The 17,129-nt window shown below is 43.8% G+C and overlaps 1 protein-coding gene across 1 annotated transcript; it reads left to right on the plus strand.

The window, feature by feature from the left end:
• Nucleotides 1–6,356: 6,356 nt before the first annotated feature.
• Snrnp27 (small nuclear ribonucleoprotein U4/U6.U5 subunit 27) lies at nt 6,357–17,063 on the plus strand. The gene is made up of 6 exons (XM_028853886.2): nt 6,357–6,458; nt 8,009–8,129; nt 9,546–9,658; nt 10,251–10,330; nt 15,839–15,903; nt 16,688–17,063. The coding sequence occupies exons 1-6, from the start codon at nt 6,425–6,427 to the stop codon at nt 16,740–16,742; spliced, it is 468 nt and encodes a 155-aa protein (XP_028709719.1). The 5' UTR covers nt 6,357–6,424; the 3' UTR covers nt 16,743–17,063.
• Nucleotides 17,064–17,129: the final 66 nt, after the last annotated feature.

The raw sequence follows: 17,129 nt of genomic DNA on the forward strand, positions 1-17,129 counted from the left end.
TATTTCTCTATGCAATAATGTTGACAAGTGTAATGTGTAAAAGCAACTAAGCCCTTCGTGAGCCGGTGTGGCTGTGTCTAGAATGGCATCCTACCTTCTCCTTTGTTGCTCTCACACCACACGATGATTCTAGCACCATGGAGTCCACTGCCTCCAGAACTACAAGAGAGAAATTGCTTTTCATTGTAAGTTACCCAGTCTCTGGTATTATATTCAACACACTGAGACACTCACCTAGATAAATGTCCTTACCTCCAATTTCTTTTGCAGTCAGCCCCTGTATTACCCCAAAGTGTTCTCTGAAGAAACCCAAATCTCCTACTCTCCCATCCCTAAAACTCTGCAGAGGCTCCACGTGTGCCCTCAGGTAACCCTCGTCCCACCTCCCTCATTTCTCCCTCACCTCTTGCCCTTACCCTGCAGTGTGCAGAGACCTCTCCCCCAGCACACAATTCCCCGTGTCTGCTGGCTGTTTTCTGCTTACATCATTTCCTTCCAGAAGCTCTTCTGCACGATCTTCCCCCTCAACACTAGGCAGGTGCTCGCCATTTGTACCTTCCTGCTGTCGTGTTCCACGTGACTAAACTTTTGTCGCACTTCCTTATCTGTATCTCTCATACCTACAAGCCCTCAAACTCATGTGCCTTTTTTCACTGTTCAGTCCTTTGATATATAAGTATGCAATAAATGTGAATAGTATGACTGATAATCATGACATTTTATTTCCTGGTATTTCCACAACTAGTGCATTGCTGAGGCCAGACTCCTTATAATTGAGTCCTAGAGCATCAATGGACTCCCTTTCATATGTACATTTACACACAGACCAGCCAGTCCCAAACCCACTTCCCCAACACTTCTTTTAATTTTTTAAAGGTTGATTTATGTGTATGAATGTTTTCCCTGTATGTGCACCATGTGTGTGCCTGATGTTAGGCATTGATCTCCTGGAACTGGAGTCATGGATGATTGTGAACCACCCATATGGGTGACTGGGAACTGAACCAGGTCCTCTAAAAGAGCACCAAGTGCTCTTAACCACTGAGCCATCACTCCAGCCCTTTAAACCAGCTGTCAAGATAAGACAGTGTCCCCTGCTGTAATCATCCATGAGCCAGGTACCAAATCATCTCTCCTAAGTCCTTCTGGGAAGGTTCAAAAACTAGCTGTCTATTGCATTGTCAGGGACAAGGACAGAATCTAGTTAGTGGAAAAATACAGACCCCCCCCCCCAATAAGACAAGGAACTAGATTATCTTACAGTCAGGTTGCCTAGCAACAGGACTTTGAGTCAGAGCCCTTGACCCTCTCACCCTGTAAACATCCTATACAAAAATCCTGTTAGCTTGCCCCACCTTATGCAGATGACAGCTTCTTGCTCCCCCCACCCTGCAGGAACTATATAAACCCTTCTGGAGAAAATAAAGTTGCACCTTGATCAGAATTTAGACTTGGTGTGTTTTCCTTTGTATCTCCTGTCCCTACATTCCCTCCTTAGGGTGGTCGAGAATCCATTGTAGCCCTGCAGGCGGAACATTGCATGACTTTGGGGTAACATAATGGTTAGTGTTGATTGATACCTTGATGGGGTTTAGAATCACCATGGAGACAAATCTGAGTGTATCTCATTGTGAGGGATTATATCTCTATATATAGGTTGAGGTGTGTAGGATGACCTATCCTAAATATAGGCAGTACTGTTTTATGAGTTAGGTCTTGGAGTGCACAAAAAGGGAGAAATGCTGAGCACAAGCATCCATCGAGCTCTGCTCCCTGACTACAGATGTGGCCTGTAACCAGCCACAAGATCCTGTTGCTATTTGTTACCTGCCTTGATGAACTCTTCTGTGAGCCAGGGCAAACCCTTCTTCAAGTTGCTTTTGCTAGGCATTTTGTCACAGCAGCAACGACAAAAAATAACTAATAGAGACATGAGCTGAGCAAACATCAATTCAGCCCAGATAGGGCACTGACAGCAGACCAAAGATTCTACCCAAGTCTAACTTGGTGAAACCTTGTGGGGTATTTGTACACTGTGTGAAGGTGTGTTGCTGGGATTGATGTAATAAATTCGGAAAGGCCAATAGCCAGGCAGGAGGTATAGGTGAGATTTCCCAGGAGAGAAAGGAGGAGGGGGAGGGGAGGAGGAGGAATCTAGGCATGCAGGAGACCCAGGGAAGAAACTTGAGGTGCAAGATGGAGGAGGTAACACCATGTGATAGAACATAGATTAATATAAATGGGTTAGCTTATGTTATAAGAGCTAGTTAGGAACAAGCCTAAGCTATAGGCCAAGCTTTCATAATTAATCAGAAGTCTCTATGTCATTTTTTAGGAGCTGGCTGGCAGGACAGAAAAAGACTCATTACAAACCCCATTGGGTTTACTGGGGATAATTACAGGAACATGACAGCTCATGAAAGCTCTACATCCCTGGAGTTCCCTGCACAATTCACAACCAGCACTCAGGAGACTAAGGAGGATTGCCTCTAGTTCAAACACAACCTGAGCTATGTACTAAGTTCCAAGTCAGCCCAGGTTACAGAGTGAGGACAGAAAATACCCAGTTAGAAAAATCGTAACACTGAAATTCAACATCATAGCTGATGATGAGATTGGATATGCTTTCCTGGCAGAGCCAAAACTGCAGGGAGCAACAACCCGACAGGGAGCCAGACCATACAAACAGCAGGCAGTGTATCACAGGGCAGCAGCCAGGACTCAGAGTCCTCACTAGACACGCAGCCTTAGAGCCTTACCTTGGACTTCCTATCCTACGAAGTTGTAAGGAACAAATTTCTGTTATAAGCTACCTTTCCACAGCTGGACAGACTAAGAAAATTCCAAAGATGGCCTCCGTTACCCCCTAAAAGGTACCATACCATTTGCATTCTGTGTTTAAATCTATGCCATTCTGAGTGTGCAGTGGGCAAGATTTGGGTCAAGTTTTGCCAAATGTTTTGGTGAATTTTGTCAAACGCTTTTCCTACATTTTAAATATGGTTGTGGTCTTTCTTTACACTGCTATTCAGATTTTTGTTTGGGTTTCTTTAGATGGAAAAAGATAAATGCATGCAGCTCACTAGTGTTCTATCCTGCTCAGTTATTTTACAGGGTTCCCTGCTGTGCTAATGGATTTGGTTTCCTGACCCTTGTGTAGTAAATTACCATGGACATGTTGGCCTAGAACCGCAGAAATGTGTTCTCTCCACAGTTGCAGAGGCCAGAAGTCCAGAACCTGGTTCAGTGCCTGAGCCCGGGTGTCAGCAGAGCTGTGCTCCCTCTGCAGCTTCCCACGAAGGGTCCGTCGTCTGCCTCATGCAGCATCTATTGCTGTCATTCTGATGTCATCCCCTGCCTCTGGAGTCTCAGGACCTGCTCCCATATCACCCTTCCTTTGCCTTTCTGTAGATCTCCTAGAAGGCACTTAGGGCCCTCCTGGGTCATGGAGGGCAGCCTCCTCATCTGCACATCCTTTCACATCAGGCAACATCCGCGGGCTCTGAAGATGAGGACCAGCTTCTTTGCTGGTCTGTGTACTGACGAAGCCGTTCTCTTTCCTTCTCGGAACTCTGTCCTGTGGATTCGGATACACTGTGCTCCAGTGGTGTTTTCAAACTTGACAGCCATAATGTGGCTTCCTTGCTGACTGTTCCTCTTCAGTATAAGTCCACAGGCCCTTGGGGCTGGCCTTGGTCCCAGGACACTCTCCTGAACTCCTGTGATTCATAAATCCCTCACTTCTGCCTTTATTTTTTACCTCTTCCCCAGATCTTGGGTTCTGGTATGTGGACCAGGCTGGCTTGGAACTCACGAAGTCCCACTTGTTTCTGACTCTGGAGTGCTGGGATGGGAAGCCTTTGCCATCATGCCTGGCTTGTGTCCATCGTACTTAATAGATTAACTAACAAAATAGAATTCGGGTTTTCCCACAAGCTAAAGTATAATCAGGTTCTCAGACTGGAGTACACAGAGCTCCACTGAATTGATAAAGTGGCACTTAAGGGCAGGAGAGTATCCCCCATGTTACTCCTTGGCACAAGAGCCCTCAAATAATAAAGGAAGTATTCTTTCATTGCCTTCTCTGTGTCATCCACATGGACATCATCATGTTATAAATGTTGCAAACAGACCAACCCTTACTTTCTCAATAAGCATTGTCAAAAGGCAACTGGTGAGTTGGCTAAGCAGGTAAAGGTGCGTGGCACCACGCTTCTATGCACATGTGTGTGTGTGTATATCTGTGAGAAAACTTGTGTTCATCATGCCTAGCACATAGCACAGTAGGTCATCCTAACTCTCAGGAATATTATTCCCGGAAACTCTCCTGGAATATCAAACTAAGCTGAATGGCCTTTTTCCTCTCATAACACACTAGACACTATCTTCCCCACCACATTATGAAAACGTCCCATCATCTACTTCCATAATTAAGATTGCAAGCCTCTTGAGGCAGAGACCATGTCATTCACCTTTTCACCCTAATGCTGAAGTAGTAGTGTCCATCATTCAGCAGGCATTCCAAAAATGTCTATTAAACCAATTTCCATCATACTTCCCAACTGTTTTTGAAAGTCTGAAGAGATTTCTTGAAGTGTTTTTGAGGGGCTCTAGCAGGCCCAAGCATGGTAAACATGGTGCCAACAAGTTTACCCTCCTCTCCCTTGCTAAAAACCATTAGGTTGCACTCCTAAAGCTAGCCCCCGAGGTCTGTTCCCTTACTTGTCCACTAACTCATTCCTGAGACAAAACACCAAGATCCAACAATCAAAATTCATTATTTGGCTAATATGTCCAGTCAGAATTTACCAGCTCACCCTAGCAGAGAGTCTCCTTTTTCTCCTTAAAAACCCACCCCTGCAGAAATGCATGCTACAGTTTCTTTCCTGCTGTTGCTGCTGCCTTTGCAGCCCCCTTCACCCCACCCCCAACCCCACCCCGCAAGGTAATAAATCTCCTTTGTGCTAAGAATTTGATGTTCTGTATGGATGGAGGTGGGGTGTATGTCAGATCACCTGTAACCACCATGTTGCTTTTCTCTTAAACCTCTAATGCACAGTCTTTGGCGTCCTCTAATTCCCCTGTCTTCCTTATGGACAGTGACTTCAAATGTTAGCAGTGTTGATCCAATAATATCCGAAGTCTTCCTTCTCAAAGGCTGAGACTCCTATTCCTTTGAACCCTTTCTTCCATACCTTGACACACATTATGCCATAATCTCAAAACTATGGGAATCAGGCCTCATGGGGAAAATTCTAGTTTAGTTGGGAACAGGTATTAAAGAGGCTACATCAGAATGTATATATTAATTTTTTTTTTTTTACATGATGACGAGTGGGCCAAGTGTTTGCAAACTAAATCTAGCCTATCCCCAGCTTTTTGTTCTAAAAGCTGGGCCTCAGCCTTTGACCCTCCCCTCACAAGACTAGCAAAAAGCACTGGTTCTGGTAGCAGAGACTCCAGCCTTTTCCATTTAGGACATTCATGTTTTACTGCAAAAAGATTCATCTTGAGTGCAAGGGAGCCTTTTTCCTTATTTTTGTGCATTATAAAGCCTTTCATTTTGAAGGTTATGGCAGTTTCTAGAGGGTTCTTTGAGGGAATAGAACGCGATATTAAAGCCGTTTGCTCACAAATGATCATCGCTGGGGCTGAAAAGTGGCAGCTATGGCAGCGTGCAGGCCGTAAGAGCATTTGCTGCTCATTTTCTCAGCACCTACTGTCAGGAGGTTCTTACGGCCAGCTCCAAAGGACACAAGTCCTCTTCTAGCCTCTGGGGACATCCTCGTATATATAAATAATAAAACTTCCTAAAGCCACCATAGTAGTTGAGGGCACAGTCTGACTGTTGTCCTCTGAGAAAACAAAGCTGACTGCGTCCTTTGGTTATTCGTTTCTTTCGACATTTACGAGCAAAAAAGGAAGAAGGAAGGAGGGAGGGAGGGAGGGAGGGAGAAAAGGAAGAAAAAAGAAAGAAAAGAAATGTTGCGTACGCCTTTAATCCCAAGACCGGCCTGGTAGTCATAGCAAGTTCCAGGACAACGAGGGCGACATAATGAAACTTGTCTCAAAAAACCACAACAAAAAAGAACTAGTGTGATGTATTTTATACGTATGGAGAAACGGGAGAGAATGGCGCGTGAGAACTCACTCACAGCTAGGTGAGTTCCCAGGAGGACAAAAGGGGAAATAGCGAACAAGAACAACAAACGAACTTGAAGAAACGGAAGCGACTGTCAGTTCCTCGTGGAACTTCAGGCCCTGGAGTTGCATCGGGGGCAGGATTTGGCGCCATCCGCTTTTTGGAGCGCCGGAACCCTCGCAGCACGTCCTTGAAGGTTTCCAGTCGGTGAGCAGAAGCAACTTCCGTCTGCTCCGGAAGTTGTGGGATCGTTTCCGGGGCAGCCAGAGGAGTGGAGCTCCGATGGGTCGTAGCCGTAGCCGCTCCCCGCGGAGGGGTGAGTTCCGAAGGTCGAGCTGCTCGGGACGCTGACCGGCGCTACCTGTGCCCTCAGCCCGGGGGGATGGAGAGGGTGCGGGCCGGGGCGAGGCCGGGGCCTGCGCTGCTCAGCCCGGCCCTCAGAGTCCAGTGCCTTCGCCCAGCTTCTGGGTGACCGTGCATACATCACCCCACCTTTCTTTCAGTTGGGTTCCCATAATCATCGTGGGTAACTTTACCTCGAAGAGTTGATGTGGGGATTAACCTCACACTCGACATTCAGCATGTGATCGCCCTGGCTCACAAAGGCTTGCTAAATGTTAGAGCCTTGCCCGGGTCGTTAGTCTGAAGTGTTTAGAATTGGATACCGGGTAGCCTAATGTCTTCTGTACCCAAGCCCCCGAGGGTACAGTACTGAGGCAGGGGTAACGTGGGGCTGTGGAAAACTCGAGAGTTTTTGCCATGTTAAGGGATTAGAGTTAGAGTCTCTAGATGTTTAGAACAAGGCTCGTCTTCAGCTGGTGAATACTCTGGGTTTTCTTACTAGACAACCAGGACCTCAAGCAAATTGAGCCCTTGAAGTGCCGTGAATTTGCAATAGTCAGTGGATTTTCTTTCGGGGGGAAAAGACTTATTTTGTAGCATTATCCTTTACTTTGACCAATTTACTAATTAGTACAAGAAATGGTAGATTGTACAAGTTGGGGGGGCGACCATACCCTCATACACAGCCATATTTTCAAAAAGCACAAAACTTTGTGTTAAAAATACAATTTTTCAGGTAATACAATTGAATACTAAGCTATTGTATAAACAGTAGAAATGTGGGGTGATTTTAAATATACCACATTGCCTGACTTTAAATGAAATTATGTGTTGAAGTGTTAATAGTTTGGATATATTGAGTCAAAAAAATGTTAATATGATTTTTTGGGCTGTTTTTATTGTGTGTGTGGTGAAGAGAACAGAACCCAGTGCCTCTCACATGCAAGGCAAGTGTTCTGAGCAACACCCCTACCTTTCTGTTTCCACACAGGGCCTTACGTAGCAGAGGGTAGTCTTGAACGATGATCTTTCTGCCTCCACTTCCCCAGTCCTGGTGTTACAGGTGTGTGTTACTATGCCCAGGATTTACTTTTTGTTTGTCTGTTTACTTTTCATGACAGGGGTTCTCTGTTATATAGCTGTGGCTATTCTCAAACTCACACGAACTCACAGAGATCTGCCACCTGCCTCTTCCTCCAGAACACTGGGCCACCATGCCTGGCTGACCTTTTGTTTTTGTTTTTGTTTTTTTGTTTTTCAAGACGGAGTTTGTCTTTGTAGTTTTGGTGTCTGTCCTGGATCTCACTCTGTAGACGAGGCTGGCCTCGAACTCACAGAGATCCACCTCGCTCTGCCTCTGAGTGCTGGGATCAAAGGCGTGCGCAAATGCCGCCCAGCTCTTTTTTTTTTTTTTTTTTTAATCCTTCATTGTGACTACTAGAAGCGGCTTGCATTATACTTCAGTAGGACAGCTCCAGGTGTTTGAGATAACTTTCGTCCCTGCTATTTTTGTGTATGTATTAGAGCGTAGGCGGTCCCGGTCCACATCACGGGATCGAGAAAGAAGACGCCGAGAAAGGTCCAGGTCTCGGGAGAGGGATCGCAGAAGGAGCCGCTCAAGATCCCCACACCGAAGACGCTCCAGGTGAGTATAGAGAAAAAACCAGAAGCTTGACTACAAAGCTGCAGGGAAAAAAGAGGAGCCAGGGAGATGCCCTTAATTTTGCTTTTATCGTTTAGAAGGGGACTTCCAATTTCATGAAATGGCGGAGTTTAATCACACATTATTCTGAAGCTAGCAGTACTCCTGGCAAATGGTTTAATTATATTGCATAAGAAAGTAGTCTTTAAAAGATGTTTATCGCCAGGCAGTGGTGGCGCACGCCTTTAATCCCAGCACTCGGGAGGCAGAGGCAGGCGGATCTCTGTGAGTTCCAGGCCCACCTGGTCTACAGAGTGAGATCCAGGATAGGCACCAAAACTACACAGAGAAACCCTATCTTGAAAAACAAAACAAAAAAAATTCTGAAAGATGTGTATCTTACTTTTATTTCCTATGTATGGGTGTTTTGCCTTCATTGTATGTCTGTGTGCAATACATCTGATTCCCTGAAACAAGTTCCAGACAGTTATGAGCTTTGGGGTGGGTGCTAGAAGCCAATCTCCTCTGGAAGAGCAGCTAGGGTTCTTAACCACCAAGCCTTCTCTCCAGCCCAAGAGAGTTGTCTTCGAAGAACAATGAGGAATAATGAGTGGAAACCACTTAGCATGGTGCTTGGTAGAGTAAGAAATTTAAGTATGTAATCAAGAACAGGTGACCTTAGCAGGGTGGTAGAAATGGACTCTTCTAAAACATCAGCAGTTGTTTAGGAGGACTTGTGTAATTGATAGAAACTTAAATTTCGTTATTACATTTGAAGGGAGTATGGGGTGGGCATGTGGACATCAGGACAATTGGGAAGTCACTTTACGCCTTCCACTCCATGGGTCCTTGGAATGAACTCAGGTTGGCAAGCACCTTCATCTCCAAAACCATCTCACCAGTTCTATTACAGACTTTCTTAGAGATACTTTCAATGTGTGTGTGTGTGTGTGTGTGTGTGTGTGTGTGTGTGTGAATATATATATATATATATGGAGAGAGAGAGAGAGAGAGCGCAAGGGAGCATATACACACACCTGCATGTGTTTTATGTGTGCCACATGCATGACTATAGGTGCCCATGGAAGCCAGAGGGTGCTGGATCCCAGGAACTGCAGGTGACTGGAACCGAACTTGGGTCCCCTGCAAAGCCAGTACTTGCTCTTAACCACTGATCCATCTCTGGCCTCCTCTTAGAATTTTGAGGGTAGATTTTTCTGTCTCCCAAAACTTTTTAAACCTTAGTTGTACTGGTAACTGGTGAATAAAGTTTTTTCTTTCAGCCGTCAGAGCCTAATGGACTCTGGTCTCTGGTCTGGCTTTGTCCAGCCTTCACTTGTCAGGGGCTCATGGGTAACTGTGCAGATCAACGGAATTGCCTAGTATGTGTTTCTAACAGCTTTACTTGATAAATATTAGGTCTCCAAGGCGACATAGATCCACATCTCCTTCCCCTTCTCGACTGAAGGAACGAAGAGATGAAGAGAAGAAAGAACCTAAAGAAGGAAAGAGCAAAGAACGTCAGATCACTGGTAATGTTACTGGATAAGCAGACTTGTTGAGATAATTTCAGTCATATTCGGAGTGTAAATTTGGCACGCCTCTAATCCCAGCACTCAGAGGGCAGAGGCAGGTGGATCTCTGAATTTGAGGCCAGCCTGGTCTACAAAGTGAGATCCAAGACAGGCAAGGCTACAAAGAGAAACCCTGTCTCAAAAAAACAAAGTGTAATTTTGAGCATGTAAATATTAACATTTTATAGGGTTCATTGTGTGTGATTTTCAGGTTTGATTTTAATTATACATTAGTGAATTTCCAGTATGTGTTGGTTCTGATTTAGGAAAGGTATTTTTAAAAACATGAAAAAATTCTATCTGGGGAATATCTTCCAAACTTGATGGTGTTGTATCTGATGTTAAAGGCTCTGTGGAGAGCACATGGTGGATATTCTGGCATGTCAAAGTTAATAGGAATTTTTCTTGATAGGTTCACCTTTTATTTGGTCTCTGCTGCTGAGGTGACATGTCTGCACATCTGTTGCTACTTTGTCATTTGTGCAGATGAACATCTCTGTGCATGCACACATATAATGATAGGACTTCAAATACTCGTTTCTTTTTGCAGAGGAAGATCTGGAGGGTAAGACAGAGGAAGAAATAGAAATGATGAAATTAATGGGATTTGCCTCTTTTGACTCCACAAAAGTAAGTAAAAGATGGAACCAGTTACATGTTCCGGGTTGTTTGTCCCTTACACCTGTCCTGGTTTTCCATATTCTTTGCTGTCACTAATAACCTTTTCCACAGGCACAACTTATCTTGTTGTAGACAGATTTTTGAGGGGCTTTAATACACAGAGGAAGTGCTAAGCTACTTTATATTCTGGGACTCTCCAGTCCAGAGGATGTCAATCTTCTTTCTTTCTTTCTTTCTTTCTTTCTTTCTTTCTTTCTTTCTTTCTTTCTTTCTTTCTCTCTCTCTCTCTCTCTCTCTCTCTCTCTCTCTCTCTCTCTTCCTTCCTTCCTTCTTTCTTTCGACTCTCCAGTTCAGAGGATGTCGATTTTCTTTCTTTCTTTCTTTCTTTTTTTTTTTTTTTTAAGATTTATTTATTATGTATACAGGAGAGGGTGTTAGATCTCATTACAGATGGTTGTGAGCCACCATGTGGTTGCTGGGAATTGAACTCAGGACCTCTAGAAGAGCAATCGGTGCTCTTAACCTCTGAGCCGTCTCCAGCCCAGGATGTCGATTTTCAAAGGCAGGTAGTGGTGAGGCAGACCAGGAGCAAATTTGATGCAGAGTGCTGTTCAGTGATTATGAGGATACAGGGTACGTGGTGGAGACTTGCCCTGTGCGCAGTGCAGTGTGGTGACCAGTCCCTGCTAGGGACTGCCTGGGGCTCTAGGGCAGACTCTTTTCCCTTCACCATGTTAGGGGATTAGAACCTGTAGATGTTTTAGAGCAAGAAGAGTTTTGCTCTTTTTCAGAAGGGTTTCACTATGTAGCACAGGCTGGCCTTAAACTTGAAATCCTTCTGCCTTAGTCATATGAGTGCTAGGATTAAGAAGCAAGGATTTGGGGTTGGAGAGATGGCTCAGCAGTTAAGAGCACTGGCTGTTCTTCCAGAGTTCCTGAGTTAATTCCCAGCAACCACATGGTGGCTCACAACCATCCGTAATGAGATCTGGTGCCCTCTTCTGGCCTGCAAGCATGCATGTAGGCAGAACACTGTATATGTAATAAATAAATAAATCTTTAAAAAAAAAGAAGAAACAAGGATTTTAGTCTATAATCTTTTTTTTTTTTTTTTAACCTTTTTTCTTTTGGAGCTGAGGATCGAACCCAGGGCCTTGCGCTTGCTAGGCAAGCAAGCGCTCTACCACTAAGCTAAATCCCCAAACCCTTTTTTCTTTCTCTTAAGAAAAGGTATCACTTAGCACAGGCTGGCTTCAAACTTGTTATATAGTTGAAGGAGACCTTGAACGTCTGATTCTCTTGCCCCTCTACATCCCAAGTGATGAGATTTATAGACAGGCACCACCATGCCCAGTTTATGCGTCTTTATCCATTCATCTGTTTTATATAATCCCACTAGTAGTGAGGAAGGGTTCCTTTTGCCATATTCTTGGCAGTATGGGTTGTTGTTTATTTTTTAATCAGATTTTTTTTTTCTTTGAATGTTTATGAGTGTCTTGCTGTGGAGTGTACTTGTACTACATGCGTGCCTAGTGCCTGAAGATGCTAAAAGTCCATGCCGATCCCCTAGAACTGGAGCACAGGCTGTTGGAATTTGCCATGTGGGTGCTGGGAATCAAACCTGGGTCCTCTGGAAGAGCAGTAAGTGCTCTTAACTGCTGAACCACCTCTCCAGCCTCTGTCTTTTGGTTTTTGTTAATGGTTATTCTGACAAGGGTAAGATAAAGTAGTTTTAATTTACATTTCCCTGATCATTAACGATAAATGTTTATTGGTCATTTGTGTTTTTTTCTTTTGGGAATTGTCTTCAGTTTATTAGCTCATTTATTGATTGACAAGGTTTTTTTTCTTTCTTGTTTGATGTTTAGTTGTTACAGTCCTGTGTATACTGTCGATGGGAATACTCTGCTTCATGTGTAGCTGGCAAGGATTCGTGTTTCTCTGCTCTGTTGGCTGTCTCTTCAGCCTGCTGATGGGCTCCTCTACCACAGAGCTTTCTAATAGGTGTCCCCGTCTGCCAGTGTCTTGGAATTGTTTCCTGTACTGCTAGAGTCCTTTTTGGACTGCTCTGTGTAACTGCATCTTGAAACATTTTCCTCTCTACACTTTTGTTCTTGCAGTGGTTATATGAACCCTATTTTGGAATTTAACACTATTAACTTCTCAGCTTTTTGTCCTTGAATATACCAAATCCTTTTATTGTATTGGTTGGCATTGTTGATTGAGACAGTCATGACCCTCCTGTTCCAACCTCCCAATCACTAGAATTCCAGGTGTGCAGCACCACACCCAGCTCAAGTCCTCTTTCTTTAATTTGGAGTATTTTATAATATGTATTATTAATCACTATTAATATGAATCTAATAAGTAACAGTACTTATAGAACAAAGTAATTATGGTTTTTTATTTTGTTATTTTTTTGGTGGGGAGCAGTTTGGTTTTTCAAGACAGGGTTTCTATGTGTAACTTTGGAGCCTGCTTTGGAACTCACTCTATAGCCCAGGCTGGCCTCGAAGTCACAGAGATCTGCCTGCCTCTGCCTCTCCAATGCTGGGATTAAAGACATGCCCCACCACCCGGCAGTAATTATGGTTTTATGTTCTTAGAATAGTAGTGAAGGAGCTTGGTTTCTAGTCTTGTTATTGCCTGGTTGATATTTGTAATTCCTGAGGGTTTTAAATGTCTCATGACACTGCCTTACTATAGTCAGAAGAGGTTTGCTTATAAAGGAGACATTAAGTAAGCATTCTTAGATGCTCTGAAATGCAGTGTAGCATAATATGAGAGCAGCTGGGGTCAGGGCTCTTCTTTGGTCTGGTTTGGCTCAGTACATGGTAGGTCATTTATGTACTACTGAGCCACAACCCAGCCAAACATGGTTATTTTCTAACTACCCCACATAGGTGCTAATTTAGTTTATGTGCAGTTGGCTTCATGTGGCTCTCAGCTCATTCATTTTCCTTTCTATTAAACATTCATGGTTTCCTTATTTTTACTAATGGATAATTTTCTCGTTCAAAATGTAATGCATGAGAATAGAGTTAGTAATATGCAGCTCTCCAAAAGCTTCCAAAAAATTAAGTAAGCCTCTGGAAATTGAACCCAGTGAAAAGGTTAGCATATGTTCCTTTTCAAGACTAGTCTTTCTGGGTCTTGTGTACTGTCTGTTTTTAGGAGCTCAGTAGTTTGTTCAGTACCACTGCTCCCCCTGGAAAGTTAAATAAAAATAGGAATAGGAAATTAAGTCCAATTGGGGCTTAGGAGATGGCTCAGTTGATAAAGTGCTACTGTGCAAGTGTGAGGAGGACCTGAGTTTGGATCCCCAGCACCTACAGAAAAGCCAGGTTCAGTAGTGTACATCTGTAATCCCCAACACAAATGGGAAGGTAGATGCCTGGAGCTTGTTGGCTAGCCACTCTATCTGAATTCATGAGTTCCCGTGAGAGATCCTGTCTCAAGTAAGGTAGAGCACTGGAGAGGTGGCTCGGGAGTGTGTGTGTGTGCTTGTGAACAACATGCACACTAAAGATAAGTGTCAAAAATTTAAGGGCTGGGGCTGCTGTGGCGCATGCCTTTAACCCCAGCACTCAGGAGGCAGAGCCAGTCGGATCTCTGTGAGTTTGAGGCCAGCCTGGTCTACAGAGCGAGATCCAGGACAGACACCAAAACTACACAGAGAAACCCTGCTTCAAAAAAACCAAAAAAAAAAAAAAAAAAAAAAAGGGGGGGAGGTGCTGGAGAGATGACTCAGCAGTTAAGGGTACTAGCTACTCTTCCAGAGGTTCTAAGTTCAATTCCCAGCAACCACATGGTGGCTCATAACCATCTGCAATGAGATCTGGTGCCCTCTTCTGGCCTGCAGGGACACATGCAGGCAGAACACTATATATAACAAATAAATAAATCTTTAAAAAAAAAAAAAATTAAGGGCTGGGCATGGTGGCACACTCCTTTAATCCCAGCACTATGGAGTCAGATACAGGTGGATCTCTGTGAGTTAGAGGCCAGCCTGGTCTACATAGCGAGTTCTAGGACAGCCAACACTGTTACACAGAGAAGCCTTGTTTTAAAAAAAAAAATTTTTTTTTAAAGGTGGAGAGCACTTCAGGAAGATACCCAACATAGACCTCTGGCCTTTACATGAATGCACAGACATGTTCATGTACACCTGCATGAACATGCACACACACACACACAATACCCCACACAAAAAGGAAGAAAAAAAAATTAATCAAAACTATTTATCTTAGCTCCATTTCAAATGTGTGGGCTCACCTCTACACACCGTCAGTACTAGAATCCTTGGTTTTACCTAACGCAGATGTCCAGTGATGTTCCACACTGATAACCCACATTCCTAATGTTGTTTTTCTAAATTTCTCAAAGCAGGTAGCCTAGGCCCTAAGAGTACAACCTCCATCAAGAAGCTGCCGTCTCAAGCCAGATATTGCAACCATGCCTATAATCCTAGCACTTGGGTAGAAGAATCAAGAAGTTCAGGCTAACCTTGGCTGCTAGAGCCCGTCTCAAAACTAACAGACAGACAGACAGAAAGCAGCATCGTGCTGCTTCAGGAGAAAGCACAGTTTCGAAGGGTAACACATGGTGCTTCAAGGAAGGCACAGTTGACATTGTTACTATCCAGGAATTAAAGACAGTGGTGCTGCAGCAGCTGGGTCAGTTAAATGAGGCTTGACCAGTGGACGGCACCCAGATAGCTGAAGGCTGGATAAGGGCAGGGACGGCGATTTAGACCCGAGGAACAGCATGGGAACAAGTGGGAATGGGGAGTGAAGTGGCTGTGGAGAGTCTGACCACAGTGAGAGGGGAGATGCACATTTGGAAAAGCCAACAGCACCAGCTCAGCTTGTACCAGCTCCAACTTCCAATTCCTGGTTTAAATGTCAAAGAGTCAATCTTCTGTGCAAGAGATGGGAATTAAATATGTAGAAACTGTCCCAGCTTGATTTGAGAATATTATGAACCAAGTATGTGTCTTGAGAACTTTTCAACGGAGTCTTTTTTTTTTTTTTTCCAATTTTAATTTCTATGTACATAGTTCCCCTGGAACTAGAGTTACAGAGAGTTGTGAACTGCCGTGTGGGTGCTAAGAATTGAACCCTGGTTTTTTGGAAAGTAGCCAGTGTTCTTAACCGCTGCGCCATCTCTCCAGCCCCTCAAAAGATCTTTGGAGGAAATTAAAATCTGCCTCTGGTTTTCAGCATGCCTTGTCCATCTCAAGAACACTGTGAATGCTTACTGTTTTTGTTTTGTGAGGCTGAGGATTGTGCATGCTAGTCAGGCGCCTACCACTAAGTACATCCCCAGCCCCAAATGTTTGGGTTTTTTAATACTGTATTGATACTTAGGTGTGAACAGAGTTGTAACACTTGAGCATTCATGGAGTGTCCTCTTGGGCTATCTGCCCTTCATTGGGCTCTTGCTACTGAAAATATACCCACAGAATCCCCCCTCTGTGATCCAGGTATTTAGTATGGCCTTCCTGTTTCTTTCCAGGGGAAGAAGGTAGATGGCTCTGTAAATGCCTATGCCATAAACGTGTCTCAGAAGAGGAAATACAGGTATGCATGGCCCCTTTGCTAGACCTCAAATTAGTTTCACATTTGGAAGAGAATTTTGTTACAGGATAATTGTGTATGTTTTGGAAATGTTGAAGTTTTCCATACTGTTTGCACACGTGTGCTACCTTGCTCACTCTGTGTGTACTGTGTGTGTGTGTGTGTGTGTGTGTGTGTGTGTGTGTGTGTGTGTGTGTGTCCGTCCTCGTTTTTTGAGACATAGCTAAAGATAACTATGATCCAGTTCTTGGGCCTCCACCGCCCAAATGTTGGGATTACAAACCTGTGCCACCAAGACTGGTGCCTGTGAACTGTACTGTCTTTGTTGTTTGGATTCTGATGTATTACAATTTCCTTCCCGTATTTATGTGAACAAATAGCTCTGCCTGTTGCTGCCGTGAGGCAGGGTTTCTAAACCAGAAGCTCATAGCTGGCTGGACTGCTCTGGGAGCTCTCTTCCCTCCCACTGCTGGGGTTATAGGCACACACAGCCATGCCTAGCTTTTTTCATTTTTCATGCTTGGAATCAAACGCTCTTACCTCTTACCTTATACTGTCCCTCAGCCCTGCTTTTGAGAACAGGGTCTCTGAGTATCCCAACCTGGGCTTGAACTTGCAATCCTTGTATCTCCACCCTTGTAGTAGTGATGATTACAGGCACATACCATCACACCCAGGTGAAACATTTTGAAAGGTGTTGTTAGTTTGAATTTTGAAGTATGGTTTTATTATATTTATAAAATAAAAGTCCACATTTTTAAAAAATACTTTTCTGTTTTTATCATAGGCAGTACATGAATCGAAAAGGCGGATTCAACAGACCCCTGGATTTTATTGCATGAGACTTGAGGTGTTGGAGGATTCCCCCTCATCTGGGTCAGAGAGTATTTTATATTTTGTATTTAATCCACCTCCAAACAGGATCTTGGTTCTTCCTTCCTATAAAGTAAGAACGTCTTATTTATGGCCCCCAGTGTACTTCCTTTCCTCAGGAGGGAGGTGACACTTTTTAAGGTGGTGACCTTGTGGTGGCTACAGCCCGTTTGTCTTGTTCCTTTGAACCTGTGTGTGCTTTCTTTTTGGATGCTTGTTAGGAGTTCTTCAAAAATGAAAGTAACTTAGATATGAGTTTCTCCAATAAAACTGTATTTCTACCCATTTTATATTTATTTGACAAATATCTTTATTATTAAAGAGTCTCCTAGACATTTTCTTTTTCCACACATAGA

This window comes from Peromyscus leucopus, chromosome 3, assembly GCF_004664715.2.
Source record: "Peromyscus leucopus breed LL Stock chromosome 3, UCI_PerLeu_2.1, whole genome shotgun sequence".
NCBI classification, from domain to species: Eukaryota; Metazoa; Chordata; class Mammalia; order Rodentia; family Cricetidae; genus Peromyscus; species Peromyscus leucopus.